The sequence below is a fragment of the Vulpes vulpes genome, chromosome 14, assembly GCF_048418805.1.
Source record: "Vulpes vulpes isolate BD-2025 chromosome 14, VulVul3, whole genome shotgun sequence".
Classification (NCBI taxonomy): domain Eukaryota; kingdom Metazoa; phylum Chordata; class Mammalia; order Carnivora; family Canidae; genus Vulpes; species Vulpes vulpes.
Window position 1 is genome coordinate 73,561,459 of NC_132793.1, and position 16,767 is coordinate 73,578,225.

Genomic DNA, 16,767 nt, shown 5'->3' on the forward strand with positions numbered 1-16,767 from the left:
TTCTGTTTATTGATGTATTTATAGATCTCTTTTTATTTATTGTCAGCTTTGACATGAGAGCTTGCCATTTGGTCACACAGTGTTATTTCTTGGATACATCATTTCCCCGAGGAAGATATTGAATCATATTTTGCTGTATTTTTCTAGATGTAGTGATTTAAGCTTTAAGAGTCACACGTCCTAATATCATATTTTTAAAAGATTTTATTTATTTATTCATGAGAGATACAGAGAAAGTAAGAGAGGCAGAGGCACAGGCAGAGGGAGAAGCAGGCTCCATGCAGGGAGCCCGATGTGGGACTCGATCCCAGGATCAGGCGCTGGACTGAAGGCAGTGCTAAACTGCTGAGCCACCCTGGCTGCCCTAATATCAATTTTTCTAGCAAATAGTTCAGTAGCTCTGGGTTAGTTAATGATAGGATTATATAATCTTGTACTTGGGAAGTACTTTTAAAGGGCATCTGGTCCAAATTTCTGTTCAATGAATAAAACCTTTTCAGTATCCCCATAGTCAACCTGTACCTTTACTGTTTGGACACTCACATTTCCCAATCCCAAATGGTTCTTCCCCAACCCATAACATTTTTGGATAGCTCTAATGGTTACTTGGTTATATTGAGTTACAATTTGCCTTACTCTCACTTTAGCCATTGGCTTTAGCTCCACCTTTTGTGGCCATATGAAATTAGACCAATCCCTCTAATAGTTGACAACGTATTAAATATTTAAGCCTTTTCGTTTTGCAGGCTATACATCACTGACGCTTTCAGCCATTGTTCATGACTTGTCTTTTTTTTTTTTTTTCTTCCTCATCTTTCTAGGAACATTACCTCTCCTTTCTAGTTCTATACTTTATTAACACATTTAAAGATAAAATTAGCTCTTTTGGCAGGGCAGTCATATATGCTATTAATTCATTCAACTAAAACCTGTCTTTTTATATAGGCTGTTATTATGTTTGTCCTGTACTAGTTTTTTGATTCAAGCACAGGATTTCAGATTTATTTTTGTTGAACTAATCTTAATCAGATTTAATGTAGTGTTTTGGAATGTCTAGTCTTTGGGATATGAATTCAAGAATCTAAATATATTAGTTATCTCCTGAATTTGATTTTCAAAATTGGCTGATTATGCTGCAATTGCTTATTCAAAATCAAGAAATTAGTTTGATTATTTCTATCTGGACTTAAGGAAGTCAGATTTCTTAGCTTACTTTCTTTTCATTTTTTTAGGCACCCTTGAATAGTAAATGCTTCTTCGTGCAATTGATTAGAAATTGAATATCTGGAGATTAATTTTGTAGAGGTTCATATTGTGTTTAATCTTTTTTCTTCCCTTGACTGTTTATTTTCTCTTTTATCTATTCATTATTTTGGCTTCTTACGTAGAGATACATTTTAAATACTTATTTTAGATGCAAATACAACTGAGAATCAGACTAAGTTTATCTAAATTTGAAAAATATCAATTCCACTTTCTGATATTTAAAAAAGGAGTGGGTTTCTTGCTTATGTTTTTGAATATAAAATAAATTTCTGTATTCTAAAGCTTTTCATGGTAATCTAAATTTTAATTAGGAGATACCATAGGAAATGGCTTCTAGATAAACATTTTTTTCAATTACAGATGTACATAATACAAGCTCATTTTAATATAAACTGAAAAAATAATTAAAAGAGAATTATGTTAAAAAATTCATAATAAAAATACAAATACTGTAAGTTACTACTAAATAATAAATTATTTTCATATGTGAAAGCATTTTATAGGCTATATAACACTATAAGTAGAAATTGCTATTATTATTATATTATATTCCATAATACTAGAGTAGAATCTTTCTACTGTATATTGATATGTAGAAATCTGTCTCAATAATAGAATATCTTAACAAGCTGTTTTATTACTTTCAGGTACGTAGAGAATTTTACTTTGACCACCAGTGTTGAATATAATATAGATAATTCTTTCACGCTATTACCCTTTTCTTTAAAATCCTCTTTTCTTCCTGCTTATCTCATTTCCCTTAATACCTAGATTAAGTGCCATTTCCTCTGTCAGTTGAAGTTCTTTTGTCAAGAGTCTCTTATAATGGCCTCTTCCTTTTCTGGTTTCTTGATGTTTTGTTGCCTGCATGCCCATCCTATGCTACTTTAAATTACTGATCTTATTTTTTTTTTAAAGATTTTATTTATTTACTCATGAGAGACACGGCGGCGGGGGGGGGGGGGTGCGCAGAAACATAGGCAGAGGGAGACGCAGGCTCCATGCAGGGAGCCCTATATGGGACTCGATCCCAGGACTCCAGGATCATGCCTTGGGCCAAAGGCAGGCACCAAACCGCTGAGCCACCCAGGGAGCCCCTGATCTTATTTTTTATGATATGTTTCATCCCATTAACAAGTCTGAAAATTACCTAAGAGCAAAGTTTGTATCTCCTTTTTTTTTCTAGTACCTTGAATAATAGTAGGAGCTTACTAACTATTGATGGTGTTTAGCGTAAGTGTTTATTTGTAAAGTTTCTCAAATGTTTGAAAATAGTTTGTAACATTAGATATTTATAATTATTTTTATGTTACTAATTTGTTGAACTCTTTCTTGGGGGTAAAGATGCATTCTCCAACCATATTGCCATAGATTCTTCGTTAGTGGGTCTTAAATTAATGATATTTCTTTGGTTCTCAGTACTTTACACAAAATAGATGCTCATGAGTTGTCTTAAGAAAGAGATAAATAAATGATCTGAAAGACCAAGTGCTGTAAGTGTCTAAATACTTCAAACTAATGCTAGGAAATAGATTAAGACCTAGAAAAAAAAAACATGTAGTTCTGATTCTTTTATATGAAACTTTAAAAAACAATAGCTCCAAAGAATTAAAAAAATAATTACCAACATTTATATGCACTAAAAATCAGAGGGAAAGAATTATTGTTTGTCTTTCCTGAGTTGCAGTTATCCTTTGAACACCTGCCCATTTCCTTCTGTAATATTAAGAGTTCTGTGTCTGTGGCTCTGTTCTTCTGAAGCATTTCTTTCCTGTCCTGCCTATACCTTAAGGAGTACAGATCAGAGACATTGCTAGAATTTGTTATGAGAAAAAGTCTTCTAAAATTCCTCTAGGGAAAATGGAAAATGGTGCATAAGCACTAGCCTCACATAATGGTGCATATTAATGGGGATGCTTTAAATATGGCAATAATGTGGTAGGTCTAACTAAAGACATCACCAAATGCCAAATGTGTTACAGCTAGATGATCATAGGGATCCGGCTGGGGTTAAGAAAGTTGGAGTAAGGGAAAACATTCAAAAAGAAGATGCAGAAAGTAGTAGGGAATGTAAAATGAATGGGAAAAGAAAATAGATGTAGAGCACCATAGATCTAAATGCCAAAATGGCATGTGCAAAGATTAGAAAAGAGAATTAATAGGAAGAATTAAGAAAAATAAGAGTGATAAAACCAGGAAGAAATTCTGAATAAGTTATTTTTAGTACTTAGTAGCCAGCAGGAAAACATTAGACATCTTTTAAATATTTTCTACTCATCTTAATTTCTAGGGATATATAATTTACATTATTTAGAGGGAAGATTTTCTTGGTTATAGTATGTTGAAATAACATTATTAGAGTAAACCATTACTGTTCGTCTGTACTTGAGGAAAATGTTCCATATAGATAATAATTTACAATAAGCTTGGGGAAGGAGCTATGCGCTCATGACTAAGTTTTAAAATAATTTTTCCTTGATTATAGAAAATCTGCAGAATACAGAACAGTACAGAGAAGGAAGTAAGAAGCTCCATTACCCATTGCAATCACCTTGAAAAAATACTTTTTTTTAAAAGAGCAATTTAAGGTTCACAGCAAAATTGAGTGAAGGTACAAAGATTTCCCATATACACCTTGTACTCACTGGCCAAGTCATTTATCAATCTGAATGTTATCTTAATATCCCTGAGCTGGTACTCAGCATCACTTTTTTTTTCTACTTTAAAGATAATTTCTAGCCAAATCAATGCAGCTACACATTTATATTGTGACAAGCTTGATTTGGGTTGTTAAGATTAGAGTTAAGTTTACTTTTGCTCTAAGACTAATTTAGTTCTACCTCTGATGTGTGACCTGTGGTTCTCTACTGAATGCTCTTGGTGTTCATGGAGGTCTCTGTACTACTGTGAGTAGCTGGTGGTTTCCCAGCCATGTGTGAGCCGTGTTCTTTGTCCAGCCTGGTGGAGTTTTACCTCACACACATGCAAAAGGGCTCCTCTGCAGATTTTTGGAGCTTTTTCCCTAGATTGCTCCCTTCTGTCTGATACTCTGCCCACAAATTCTGGCTGGCTTAATCCCTCTCAAATTTGATCATATGTTATATCCAGTTTTCTAGTTGCCTAGAGAAAGAGAGCAAGTTTAGTCCCACTTACTCCTCTATGGTATAAGCAGAAGTCTGGTGTCTGGTGTTAATTTTGATGTTAAAACATTGAAATAGAGTGTGGGCAGACTTCCAAGGTTAGTCAGCAAGGATTAAGAAGCTTCTAGTGTTCTTAGTAAATGTGGGGAAAATCTACTCTCTGTAGGGATAACACAGACAGAAAGTTAAAGATTTAAACTATTACACTTCAGGATTTCGTAGGCAAGTGGGAGCCTTGGTATAAAGTATAAAATCTTCCAGCTGGATTGAAGTGGAGTAAGTACTATTATCAAGTATAGTCATTACTGTATTTCCAATGTGTATATAGCTTAGATAGAAGATTAGATGGAAAATTTTACTATGAATTTTCTATGAGTAATTGTGTTTCTACAAGTTGTTGATTATTTTTTTATGAATTCTTATTTTTATATTTTAGCCTTTTTTAGTTCCCCCAAATTGATATTAGCCATTTTAATCCTAAGCTTGCCTGTCTATATAAGGCAAGTGTTTCTGTTTCTAGGCACACTAAATCATATAATTTCAAATTATGTTCCCAAACATTGTCTATCATCAATGACATCAATAAGACATTAGCAGAGTTACATATTTTTTATGACCAGCTTTTCATGTAATTGTTAAATTTTTCATTCCCGTCCCTATCTTTTTTTTTTTTTTTTTAAGATTTTATTTATTTATTCAGGTGAGACAGAGAGAGAGAGACAGAGACACAGGCTGAGGGAGAAGCAGGCTCCATGCAGGGAGCCCGACGTGAGACTCTATCCTGGGTCTCTAGGATCACGCCCTGGGCCGAAGGAGACACTAAACTGCTGAACCACCGGGGCTCCCCCACTGTCCCTATCTTAACGGATCTGGTAATCCTTGCCCTAGAACATTTAGTATCTTTAGTATCTGAATATACATCAGATATCTATTTCTTTAAAACTGATACTGAGAATATAAAAAAAAACCAGGCATTTTAGTTTGTTTAAAAAAAGGTTGGGTTTTAGTATTATTGTATGGTTGCATAGACAATTTTCGACACTTTAAGTCAGATTTTTAGCTTCACTCTTAATGATGAAGAACTGTAAAAAGACGATGTTAGAAATGGATTTCTAATTTTTATACCTCCTTAGCATGAGGTTATAGACTCTGTTGAAAATTTGGTCAGGCTGATGTAGTGTCACTGCTACACTACTTACAGTCTCACGAGTAGCCTTTCAGTAGCTGTCAAATGCTCTTTGCTACTTTTTAGCTAGCTGTGATCCAGCTAACTACTAGCATTTTATCACCTAGGAGTCACATTTGGACACCTATCACCAATTGATAGGTGTCGTTGGCCAACACTGGAATTCTACAGTGGCTCAGGAATAAGCGAGATCTCTTTTCTAGATCCAACATGACTAGAAAAGACTGTTAGGAGAACTTCATCTGCTTTAAGTTCTCTGTATCTAAGTCTTCTCTGGTTACAGATATTGGGATATTGGGACTAAATTTTGGATGCAGCATTTTGGATACATACAGCTCACCAGTGCTAAATGGCAACAGTTAGACCATTCTTTACAAAATACCCCTCTTGTGGCCCTCTACTGTCTTTTTATTATTTATTCCCTAACCTTGACTTATTTTCTTTTAAAAGTAAAGAGGAGAGAAGAAAGTCATTGTCTTTTAATGATTAATTTTATTAAAAATAACACATAAAACAAAAATCTACCACCCATGATTAAATAGACTACCTTGTTTCTTTAAAACAATCATTTTTTTTTACATACAGGTATTGAACCAGTGTGAAAGAATTGTTTTGCCAACATTCATGTTAACTATAGTATTTTTTTGAGAGGGTGAATCAGGATACTAAGAGGATGCTAATGCTAAAATAGGTATTCAAGGGATATCTGACATTTCTCATTGGAATGCCTTGAATGGAAGAAACTGAAGGATTCTATAAGAGCCTGGGGTAAGAGAGTCATTCATTCATTAAAAAATATGTATTGGAGGGGTGCCTGGCTGGCTCAGTTGGTGGAACATGAGACTCTTCATCTTGGGGCTGTAAGTTCAAGCCCTTGGGTGTGGAGATTACTTAAAAATTAAATTTTAAAAATATATATCTATTGGATACTAATTTAGGTGCTGGAGATCGCACCTAAACAGGTAAAGTACATTATAGTAATTTACTTTCAAAACAAATTAGGAATAGCCTTTAAAAAAAAAAAAGATTTTATTTATTCATGAAAGACACAGAGAGAGAGAGGCAGAGACATAGGCAGAGGGAGACGCAGGCTCCATGCAGGGAGCCCAATGTGGGACTCGATCCCGGGACCATGGGATCACGCCCTGGGCTGAAGACAGATGCTCAACTGCTGAGCCACCCAAGGCGTCCCAAGGAATAGCTTTTTTTAAAAGTTATTATCCAACCCTGTCATCCTTCCACCTTTGTACATATAATGAATTAACAAAAGAACTTTTTCTTTTTTTACCTTTTATTTTCTGGGCCTAACCAAATGAATTTTAAAATTACAAATGGGAATCTATTAATTTGAAAGCTGTATGTTTATTTGAATCTTTTTTTTTCTTTTCCTGTGCCAGATGTTAGAAGATGGCAAAATGCTAACAATTAGTTTTAATCACTGAAGTTCAGAATGGGTGGATGTTTTCTCATATTAAATGTCCACTTTCTCTTGCTTTTTAATTTCAGTACCACATCTTGAAATACTAGTAGGATAGTGTGCAAAAGACAGGTTCTTGAAAAGGTAATACACTTAAGTTTGAAAAGTAGTTATAGGATATTATGGTCAGGCTGACAAACATGGTCAGTTAGTGGTAGTTGGCTTTTTCACTGCACAGACACTGACCTAATAATAATTATACATAGTCCATAACTCCCATCTCCCTCGTAGGAATATTGTGAGGTGTAATAAAATGTTATTCACACATTACAAAAAAGTAGCACACATTATAGTCTATATTCCTGAAAAGTTTTATAAGTATTAAATTGCATGTTATTATAACTAGTGCATGTACTGTAAAGGTAACTTGATAAATCTTGTTCATGAGGTAAAAACATCCTTTCTGGGACGCCTGGGTGGCTCAGTGGTTGAGCATCTGCCTTTGGCTCAGGGCGTGATCCCAGGATCCAGTCCACATCAGGTTCCCTGCATGGAGCCTGCTTCTCCTTCTGCCTGCGTCTCTGCCTTTCTCTCCCTCTGTGTGTCTCTCTCTCTTTTTTTTAAAGATTTTATTTATTTATTCATAGAGACACAGAGAGAGAGATAGAGGCAGAGACGCAGGCAGAGGGAGAAGCAGGCTCCATGCAGAGAGCCTGATGGACTCGATCCTGGGTCTCCAGGATCACACCCTGGGCTGCAGGCGGCACTAAACCGCGCGCCACCGGGGCTGCCCTCTCTCTGTGTTTCTCATGAATGAATAATAAAATCTTTAAAACAAACAAACAAACAAAAACAAAAAAGAAAATACAAGCATCCTCTCTATAATATCAATAGTCATATCTACTTTAATTGTTCTATAAATTCAGATTTTAAAAAATCAGACCTTTTTTATTAACTGACTTTTTTGAAATGGTTTTTAAAAATAATGATGTATTATACACACAGACATAGATAATTTACATATGTGTATATATATGCATGCATATATAGGTATGTAGGAAGAGAGGAATTAGCTCTGAACTATAAAAAGTATTCCCCTTTTATTTATGGGTAGCTTGACAAACTTGTTTGCAAATTAACAATCCTGTTTTAGAAACCTTTTATATATCTTCCCATAGTTACTTTTTACGCTACTATTTCCTTTGGAGGAAGAGACTTAATCTCAAATTAAATAGCTAGATTATAGAAAGATTTGAGTAAAGTAAGGTCTTTACTCCTTTCTCAGACTGTAAAGTCCTTCATTTACAAAGGATGGTTGAGAATTTGCTGCAATTAGACTCTTAAGTGATAGTACCTGTTATAGATGCCTTATTATATACTTAGTTGTCCTAGATTGTTAAATGATAGCATGTAATAGAATTTGTTCATGTGAATGGTAAAAATCTGTTTCTTTGTTAGATTTTGTAATTTTCACAAGGTAAATTTGAAGTAATTTTATTTGGTTGTGTGGTAATGACATTTTCTCAGATTTTGAAATTCAATAGTTAAGCAGAGAAGAATCACTTCAGTGCTTATTGAATAGATTTATAACTAAATTCTGAATTACAGTTTCAAACATGAAATTAACTAATACAAAATATTTTACTGTAATTCCAGTCAGTTTATTTTTTTATTCTTTCCTTGTTCTACATAATCTTTGGTTAAAAATTTCTGTGCATTAAGCTTTTCTACATTTAGTAATGCAATTATTTGGGTCAAAGTGTGTAAACTTTTTTTTCCAAATTCTCGATGTATCTTTAATGCCAAGTTGGTTTTGAAATAGTAATACCAGTTTACTGTTATCAGCAGTATGAGTATTCATTCCCTCACATATTTTGTGTTTAAGTAAGAATTTAAATTCCATTGTTCAGATGCCTGGGTGGCTCAGCAGTTAAGCATCTGCCTTCTGCTTGTGATCCTGGAGTCTCTGAATCAAAGTCCCACATCAGGCTCCCTGCATGGAGCCTGCTTCTCCCTCTGCCTGTGTCTCTGCCTCTCTCTCTGTGTCTCTTGTGAATAAATAAACAAAATTAAAATAAATAAAATAAAAAATAAATCAATAAATCCCATTGTTTAATATACATATCTTTGATTCACAGTGATGTTTAACATTGCCTACATTTTAAAATTACTTGTGATTGGGGTGCCTGGGGGAGCTCAGTTGGTTGACTGTCTGCCTTTGGCTCAGGTCATAATATCTGGGCCAAGGATCCAGCCCCAAGTCTGGCTCCCTGCTCAGCGGGGAGTCTGCTTCTTCCTCTGCCTCTCCCTGCACCATTTGCTTGCTCTCCCTCTCTCTCTCTCAAATGGGTAAATAAAATCTTGAAAAAAATAAATAATTAGTTGTGATGTTTGTTATTGTTCCTGCCCATTTAGTGGTTTACCATTTTTCTTTTTCTATTGTTTCTATATTTAAAGTTTAATTAAAGGTATCTACCTCCCCTCTCCCCAGTGTCACCCCTCCCCCACCCCGCCCCCAGGCTCCACACACCAGAACCCTCACCAAAATTAAGTCAAGAAACAAACTAGGAAGAAAATGTTTCAGAAAATATTATCAGAAGTTTAATATTTTATCTAGCCAAATATGTTAGATTATTGGGTGGTATGAGTGGCACAGAGTTTATAAACTTCCGCTGGAGACGTGAAGCTACCTATGATTGTTAATTAGAGGAGAATGCTATAAGGAAAGTTGCCCTCAGGTCTTCTGAAGGAGGTATGGGGATGTTTGCTCCTGATCTAAGGAGGCCATAAGGTTTTAATGCTTTGTTTAGGTTTTCTTTCCCTGTCTGTTACCAGTAAATCTTCATCTCTTAGTTCTACTCTTATTAATGTTTCTACCATTAGCTATAACTCTTGTTTCCTTATACTATGTTTTTGTGGTTAGTATGTCCACTCTTATTTATCAAAAGTAGTTAAATTTTTAAAAGATCCTGAAAAGGAAAAAAGAAGATGTTAATTTGAGATGTTATACACAGTTTAAATATTTATATATTCAGTATTTATTTTTAAATTTTTACTGTTCAGTAGAAATTGAATCCAAATAAAATGTCTTGTGTTTGGTTATTTCATGCCATGGGGCAAGGGACCATGCCATAATTTACCTTCATGGGTGGATAATTGTCACTCCCCACTCCCCTGGAGTCATCTGCGTTCAAAAGGTATCTTTTTTTTTTTTTTTTTCCAAAAGGTATCTTTTACTACAGGGCTTTTTCCCCAGAACCTTCTGGAGATTCTGGTGGCCCTGATTGATGTCTCTATTGGGGGCAGCTGATGGGAAATACACAGTACCTGTATCTGAAGTTAGAGCAAATGTTCTTGCTATTGTTATGGTTCTGAGTGGTTCATCAAGAGCAGGAAGAGGGTGGATAGAAAGAACTGTCAAATGAGGAAAAGAATGTGACATTGGAGTCCAAAACTTGATTGGTAATATGTTATTGGATGTGAGAGAATTAGCCAAAATTATAACAATCATTGTTAGTTACTGTTTACTGTGTACTCTAATTCTGTCAACAATATTACAGGGAAAATATTCTCCCTATTTTACAAATGAGGAAATGAAGACTCAAATTCTGTTTCATTCAAAGTGAGCACAGGTACCTTAAACAGATAGAGAAGGTGAATTTAACTTTGGATGTGATCAATTTAAAAGAGAAGTATCTTGTTAGGAACTTCAAACAGTAATTTTAGAGAAGCAGGTTTGGAGCTTTGTAGAGACAATAGGACTAAAGAGATAGATTTGGAAAATCTTATGTACTGAAATGGTAGTTAAAGTATTGGCGATTTGCTGGTGATATATTATGGAGTCACGATGGCAAGAGAGTTAATGTTCACCTATGCAGTGTTCCCTGCCCCTCTTTCTGTAGCATAGATCTTGGCTGCCTGGAACCCTTAATTTTATTCAATAGAGGTTATAGAACTTGTACATATGAGGTGGCATTATGGATAGGTTTTCTTAGCCCCATCCCATTGTATCATCCTGTTGGTAATGATGTACTGCTACAGCCACAGATTCTAAGGATGGGAAAATGCACACCACTTGGAAGATGCTTCAAATTTTTCATTATATAGTTTGAAACTCCTCTCCTCCATTGATTCTTTGCCCCTTCCAATACATTTTTTATAATTATTGTCTTACACCCACAGAGGAAGAGGAGAGATTATTGCTTTTAATTTCATTTATAAAGAAAGATCCTTTTTGTTACCCAATTAATTGGAGGAAAACATAGTAGAAATATATTAGCCCCTTTAATATTGCAAAGAAGAGATTATGAGGAAGTGATTTGCTTAACTTTAAGGAATGGTGTTCATTGCAAGGACACAGCAGCAGTTGTGCTCTGGCCATGACTGTTCCAGAGTCTGTTCTCTTACCCCCAAGAACCACCACAGCATCTATGTTTCATACTCTGCCTCTTGCTTCTACTTTTCCAAGCTTGGTGGAACATCTTTATTGTTCAGCCTTTGACTTAAGCCTGGGTTTCTTGTCTACTGGCTTGGGGCCAGGCCTAAGATTTGACAAACTGCAAGGGATTACTTGGAGCCAGGTTCCTTCTCAGGCAGTAGGGTGACACTGTCACTGGCGGCAATCTTGAGGCTTCACAGTGTCTCCAGGAAAAATTCACAAATAATTCTCTTTTTTGAGGTGAGATTTGCCAACATGGTCAGTGAATCATGTGATAAAGTTGGGAGTAGTTAGTGGAGGGAAAGGTTGTGTGAGATATGTGTGGTTAAAGAATGTGTGATAAGAATCACCCATAGGTTTCGTTTGTTAGAAACTATAGGATTATTCCAACTCGCGTATCCATTATATACTTTGATGAACCAAAATTCCACAGAAGATACTGCTATCAAAAGGAGCATGTCATGTCCCTCATGTGTATTAGCATAGAGAAAAGTATTGAGAAGCATGATCTAAGAGGTGTCATTACACTGGAAGAGGTTAGCGGATGTTTCTAGTAACATAACTTTTTATCTATGAGTAGTTTTAGCAGATGTCTGTCTACTGTCTTGTGGTACTTAGTAACCGCAGAGTAATTCTCTTTTTAAGTGTTTGACAATTTTGGAATGGGAAAAAAAACTAAATGGATAGAGCAGTTGAATTTGTATGGGCTTTCTCTTTTCATTACATGCAGGATGTTTTTTCATGAAAATGAAGAAAATACTCATTTTTACAAACGCTATCAATCTTTAACAATAAAAAATTCAGTTGGCAACAGAAATGGTGGAGCTCTACAGAATTGTGGTTATTATTACATTGTTTTGTTTACTGTAAACCTGGCTTAATATTGGTAAATATAGTGTAGCAGAAACTGAACTGTTGTGAGCTATCTGGGCATCAGTCCAAGATATCATTAAAAATACTGCCTCAGACTAATTTGGGTTTATGAATAATATTTTGTTAACAGCTCAACTGAAATTGAGCTACATGGTGTAGCTTAAAATTCTGAATCCACAAGATAATGAGAGTAGTACAAGTATAGTGCATACTTAATATTCTGTATTTGAATGATAAATTTATATGTAATTTTGTGTTAATCTTTAAACTACAAGTACCCAAATGCTTAATATGAGTTGATGTTTTTAAACTTTACTTAATGCTGTGGTTTGCTGATAATTTGAATCATTGTAAGCTAATATATTATTGGTTTAATAATCAAACTGAAAGAGTAAGGAGAAGTTGCCTGAACAAATATTAAAATGAGCTTTTAACACCCATTTTGGCATTACAGATGTGCAAACAGCTCGAGTTTTTGTTAATATTCACCAAAAAGATGGAAGGACATAAAGTTGTCCAATTACTTAATTCACTTATTTTAATAATGAAAGATAATAACTTATACCTTAAAATAGATTATGGGGATTATTAATGTTGGGTTATAAATTATCAATTATATTAGGTATAACAAAGGGAATGAGGTTATAAGTGATATGATGCAAGAAAAAAATCTCTATTTAGAGGTTTCTTTTCAAGAAAAGATATATTTGTCTTTTTTCTTTGTGTGCTATTTTGCTTTAAATTCTTTCTGAACAGATACGTATGGACTCCCATTGAAAAGATATAGGAAAAGCTGATTTTTTTTGTTACTGTTCATGTGTAGGATATTTTTGTAATGTAAAGGTCTGTGCATTATTTAAAGAATGAATATTAAATACACCCCTTCTCAATAAATCTTTTATTCATTTTCTAGGTTAGCACTCTACGTATATGAATATCTGCTCCATGTAGGAGCTCAAAAATCGGCCCAAACATTTTTATCAGAGGTATGTTTTATATATTTTCCATATTTTATCTTGATATCTTACATAAGTGAAAATATTATGTAACAATTATTTGAAAAACTATCATTACATATTACATAGTGAATGTTTGGTTATCAATATGTATAATATAGTCTTTGTAGATTTTTAGTGTCCCATTTTCATGCCAATAACCTTCCACTTAACTTTCTAGCTAGTTTTCCCCTTGTAGGAATAGAAACTAGTATTAAATTGGCACAATTATCAAGAAGGCAAACTTGTTTAAAAAAAGACAAATGCCACCATAGCTCTAGTTTTAGCTGTACCTTATTTGGGCATTATTCATAATTTTGGAAGATACGGGTTTTGTTTTTATTTTGTATGGATAATAGTGAATTGATGACTAAATTTCAGTTTGAAAACATTTTGATGATCTTATTTCAACTTCTTGTTTCTTTTCCTGTTTTTCTCCACATTTTTTAAAGTTTGAATTTGAGCTTTTTTACAATGGTACTTTCTCCTCTTGTCTTTTTCAATCTGTATAAAGGTGACAATGAAGAAGATTTTATTGAGTTCTGTTATATGCCAGGCATATAATATGCCAAGGTGCTTTGTATTATCTTTAATTCTTTGAGACATTTGTAAGACAGATGGTATAATTCCTGTTTTACTGATAAGAACAATAGGGCTCAGAGAATTTATATAACTGGCTCATGGTCATGCAGCTTAGTCATTTATGGAACTGGAATTCAAGCCTAGATCTATGTTCATTCCCGTTTCTGGTTTTCCCCCTAAATCTGTGCTGTCCAGTAAGGTAGGCGCTAGCTTTTTTTTTTTTAATATTTTATTTATGTATGTATGTATTTATTTATTTATTCATGAGAGATACAGAGAGAGAGATAGAGGGGCAGAGACACAGGCAGAGGGAGAAGCAGGCTCCATGTAGGGAGCCGGATGTGGGACTGGATGCTGGGACTCCAGGATCACACCCTGCGCTGAAGGCAGGCACTAAACCACCTAGCCACCCAGGGACCCCCGGCCACTAGCTTTATATGGCTATTTCATGCTTGAAAAACGACTAATCCAAGTTGAAAAGTGCCAAAAGTATGAAGTACATGCTGGATTTTGAAGATTTAGTGTGAACAGAAGAACATAAAATAACAATAATTTTAAAATTTTGATCACACATTGAGATGATAATATTTTGGATGTATTGGATAAAATAAAATAAAATATATTACTAAAATTAATTTTACCAGTTTTTTCTTTTTTAATGTGGTTCCTGGAAAATTTAAAGTTACATATGCAGTTCTCATTGTGGCCTGTGTTTATAGTTTTGTGAGACAAGACTTGCTTGAAATATCTCGAGTCATCTCACTAATTTGACCCCCACCAGATCAGGGACATGACAGGCAACCCCTTGACCAAAAAGTGCCATGCTAGAGGTGTAACCTTCTTGAGATTCACTTGTTTCAAAAACAAATACAGAAGTAAACACACGTAGTCCCTCCATCTTTTATCTAATTAATTAGTGTATGTGAGCGTATTTGCAAATAAGGAATTTGGGAGGTATGCTTGGAATCATATAAGAAGTCAATTGTTTTACAATAGAATGAATATATACAGTGTAATTACAATTAGGTTTTAAAGTTTATTCAAACATTAGTTGAGTGTATTCATATCATTAAATCATTAATTAGAAGACTTCGTATTTCACTTTGCTACCCCATACTCACTGTTTGTTGTTAGAGAGGAAGTGATTGAGATTGCAAAAGGGATGCTCTTAATATTTGTATTCTTAATCACTGCCAATTTACAGTATATTTAAAAGAAATTAAAGCTAGCTATGGAGATTGAAAAAAATTTTTAATGCAATTGAAAACCTGATGAAGCTTGATGAAAGGATTTATTGATCTCTTTCCTTAAATCAAGGACCATTTTGAATGGACTCAACTTGCTGAATCCTTGGGGGTTCCTATGAATATATTTTCTTACCAACATTTTAAGATGTCAGATGCAGTGATTCTTAAACTTTAAGAAAAAGAAAAATGTTGCTAATGCATTTAAGGAAGCTCAGCTGTTTTGACTCAAATGGATCATGTGGATTAAGCATGACTAAATTGAGATAACTAGGTTCTGTACTGATAGACCCTGAGCTGAATGGAAAATGGATACACAACATTTTTAGATCTATTTGGTAAAGATGTAATTTCAGAAGAGATTCACACTTTTCTGACAAGTATTTGCCATGATTTTATTTCCCCAACTTCATCTGGAATACAAAACTGAGGATTTCTCTGAATTATCAGTGTGGTTCAGTTTCAGAAGAGGAATCAATTAAGCTGAAAACAAACTATTGTCACCAAGAAGATACAGTATTTCTGGACTTTGGAGATGAGTGTATGTGATTCCCAGAACTATTCTTTACTTTCTAGCTTGCCAAACTCCAAGTGGCACTGTGAAAATACATTCTAATTACTTAAATAACCAACATACCATTTTCTATATTTAGGGAATGGCTAGATTGAGGTGCAAGTTTCCCAAAATGTAAAAGAATAAGTTAGATCTATTTGGGCTTAACATGGATAGACTTGCAAAACATTTTCAAGTAAAAGAAGCAAGCTAGAAAGAAGTATTCCATTCATATGGAAACCTTTGAACATAAAGGAACATGATGCAATACTGTATATTTTTGTGGGCACATATTTATGAGTGTGAAGTGTAGTAAAAGGTCTGAGAGAATATACATGTGAGGCTAGTTTCTGAGTAGGGATTTTAAAGGAATTAAAGGGGAATTTTATCCTTATATACATTATATATTATTTATACAGTTAATAAAAATAATAAAAGAGAAAATACAAAATTATCTCAATTTCAAAATGGAAGCCTAGAAGTAGAATTGTGACAGGCCATTGCTGAGTACACCCTAGAGTTCTAAATAATTTCAGTTGGTTAAATTTCAATGCCCTATATATATAATCTTCCTCACACCAAGTTTCCACAATAACTAGCTGCTTGTATTTGTCTCTACATTCCATTGGCTTCCGGCATTTGGGCTTTACTCTGCCTAAAATCCCTCTCCTACCTGAGTAGCTTAGATTTGGCTTTCCCTAGGAAGGCTTTCTCAGGGTTCCACCTCTCTAGGCTGGCAGTGTACTCTTATTGAAGACTTTTGCATACTGGGCCAGCAAGCTTGGACTTTATCTTCTTGCAAAAGAGAGCTTTTTATGGTTTTTAAGTAAAAGAGAAACATTGGTTTGTAGTCTGGTGTCTATGTGAATGGCAGTACCACTTCCCCCTGCCCCACAACTATGGTTAGTAAAGAAAGAGAATGTAATCTTTTAGACCTTTGCACCCTATTTAGAATTGTTTTTTTCTCTTACTTTCCCTTGGATCATACAGAAAACTTAAGGCTGCTGGGATGCCTGGGTGGCTTAGCGGTTGAGCCTTTGGCTCAGGGCATGATCCTGGGTCTGGGAATTAAG

General features: G+C 34.6%; 1 protein-coding gene across 6 annotated transcripts in view; it reads left to right on the plus strand.

The window, feature by feature from the left end:
• Window positions 1–16,767, plus strand: part of SSBP2 (single stranded DNA binding protein 2) — a 282,750-nt gene that overhangs the window by 63,056 nt on the left and 202,927 nt on the right. For all 6 annotated transcript variants that reach the window (XM_025992948.2, XM_025992949.2, XM_025992951.2 and 3 more), the window contains one exon: window positions 13,234–13,306. In XM_025992948.2, the coding sequence (XP_025848733.1) occupies window positions 13,234–13,306 (73 nt within the window). The remainder of the gene's footprint in view (window positions 1–13,233; window positions 13,307–16,767) is intronic.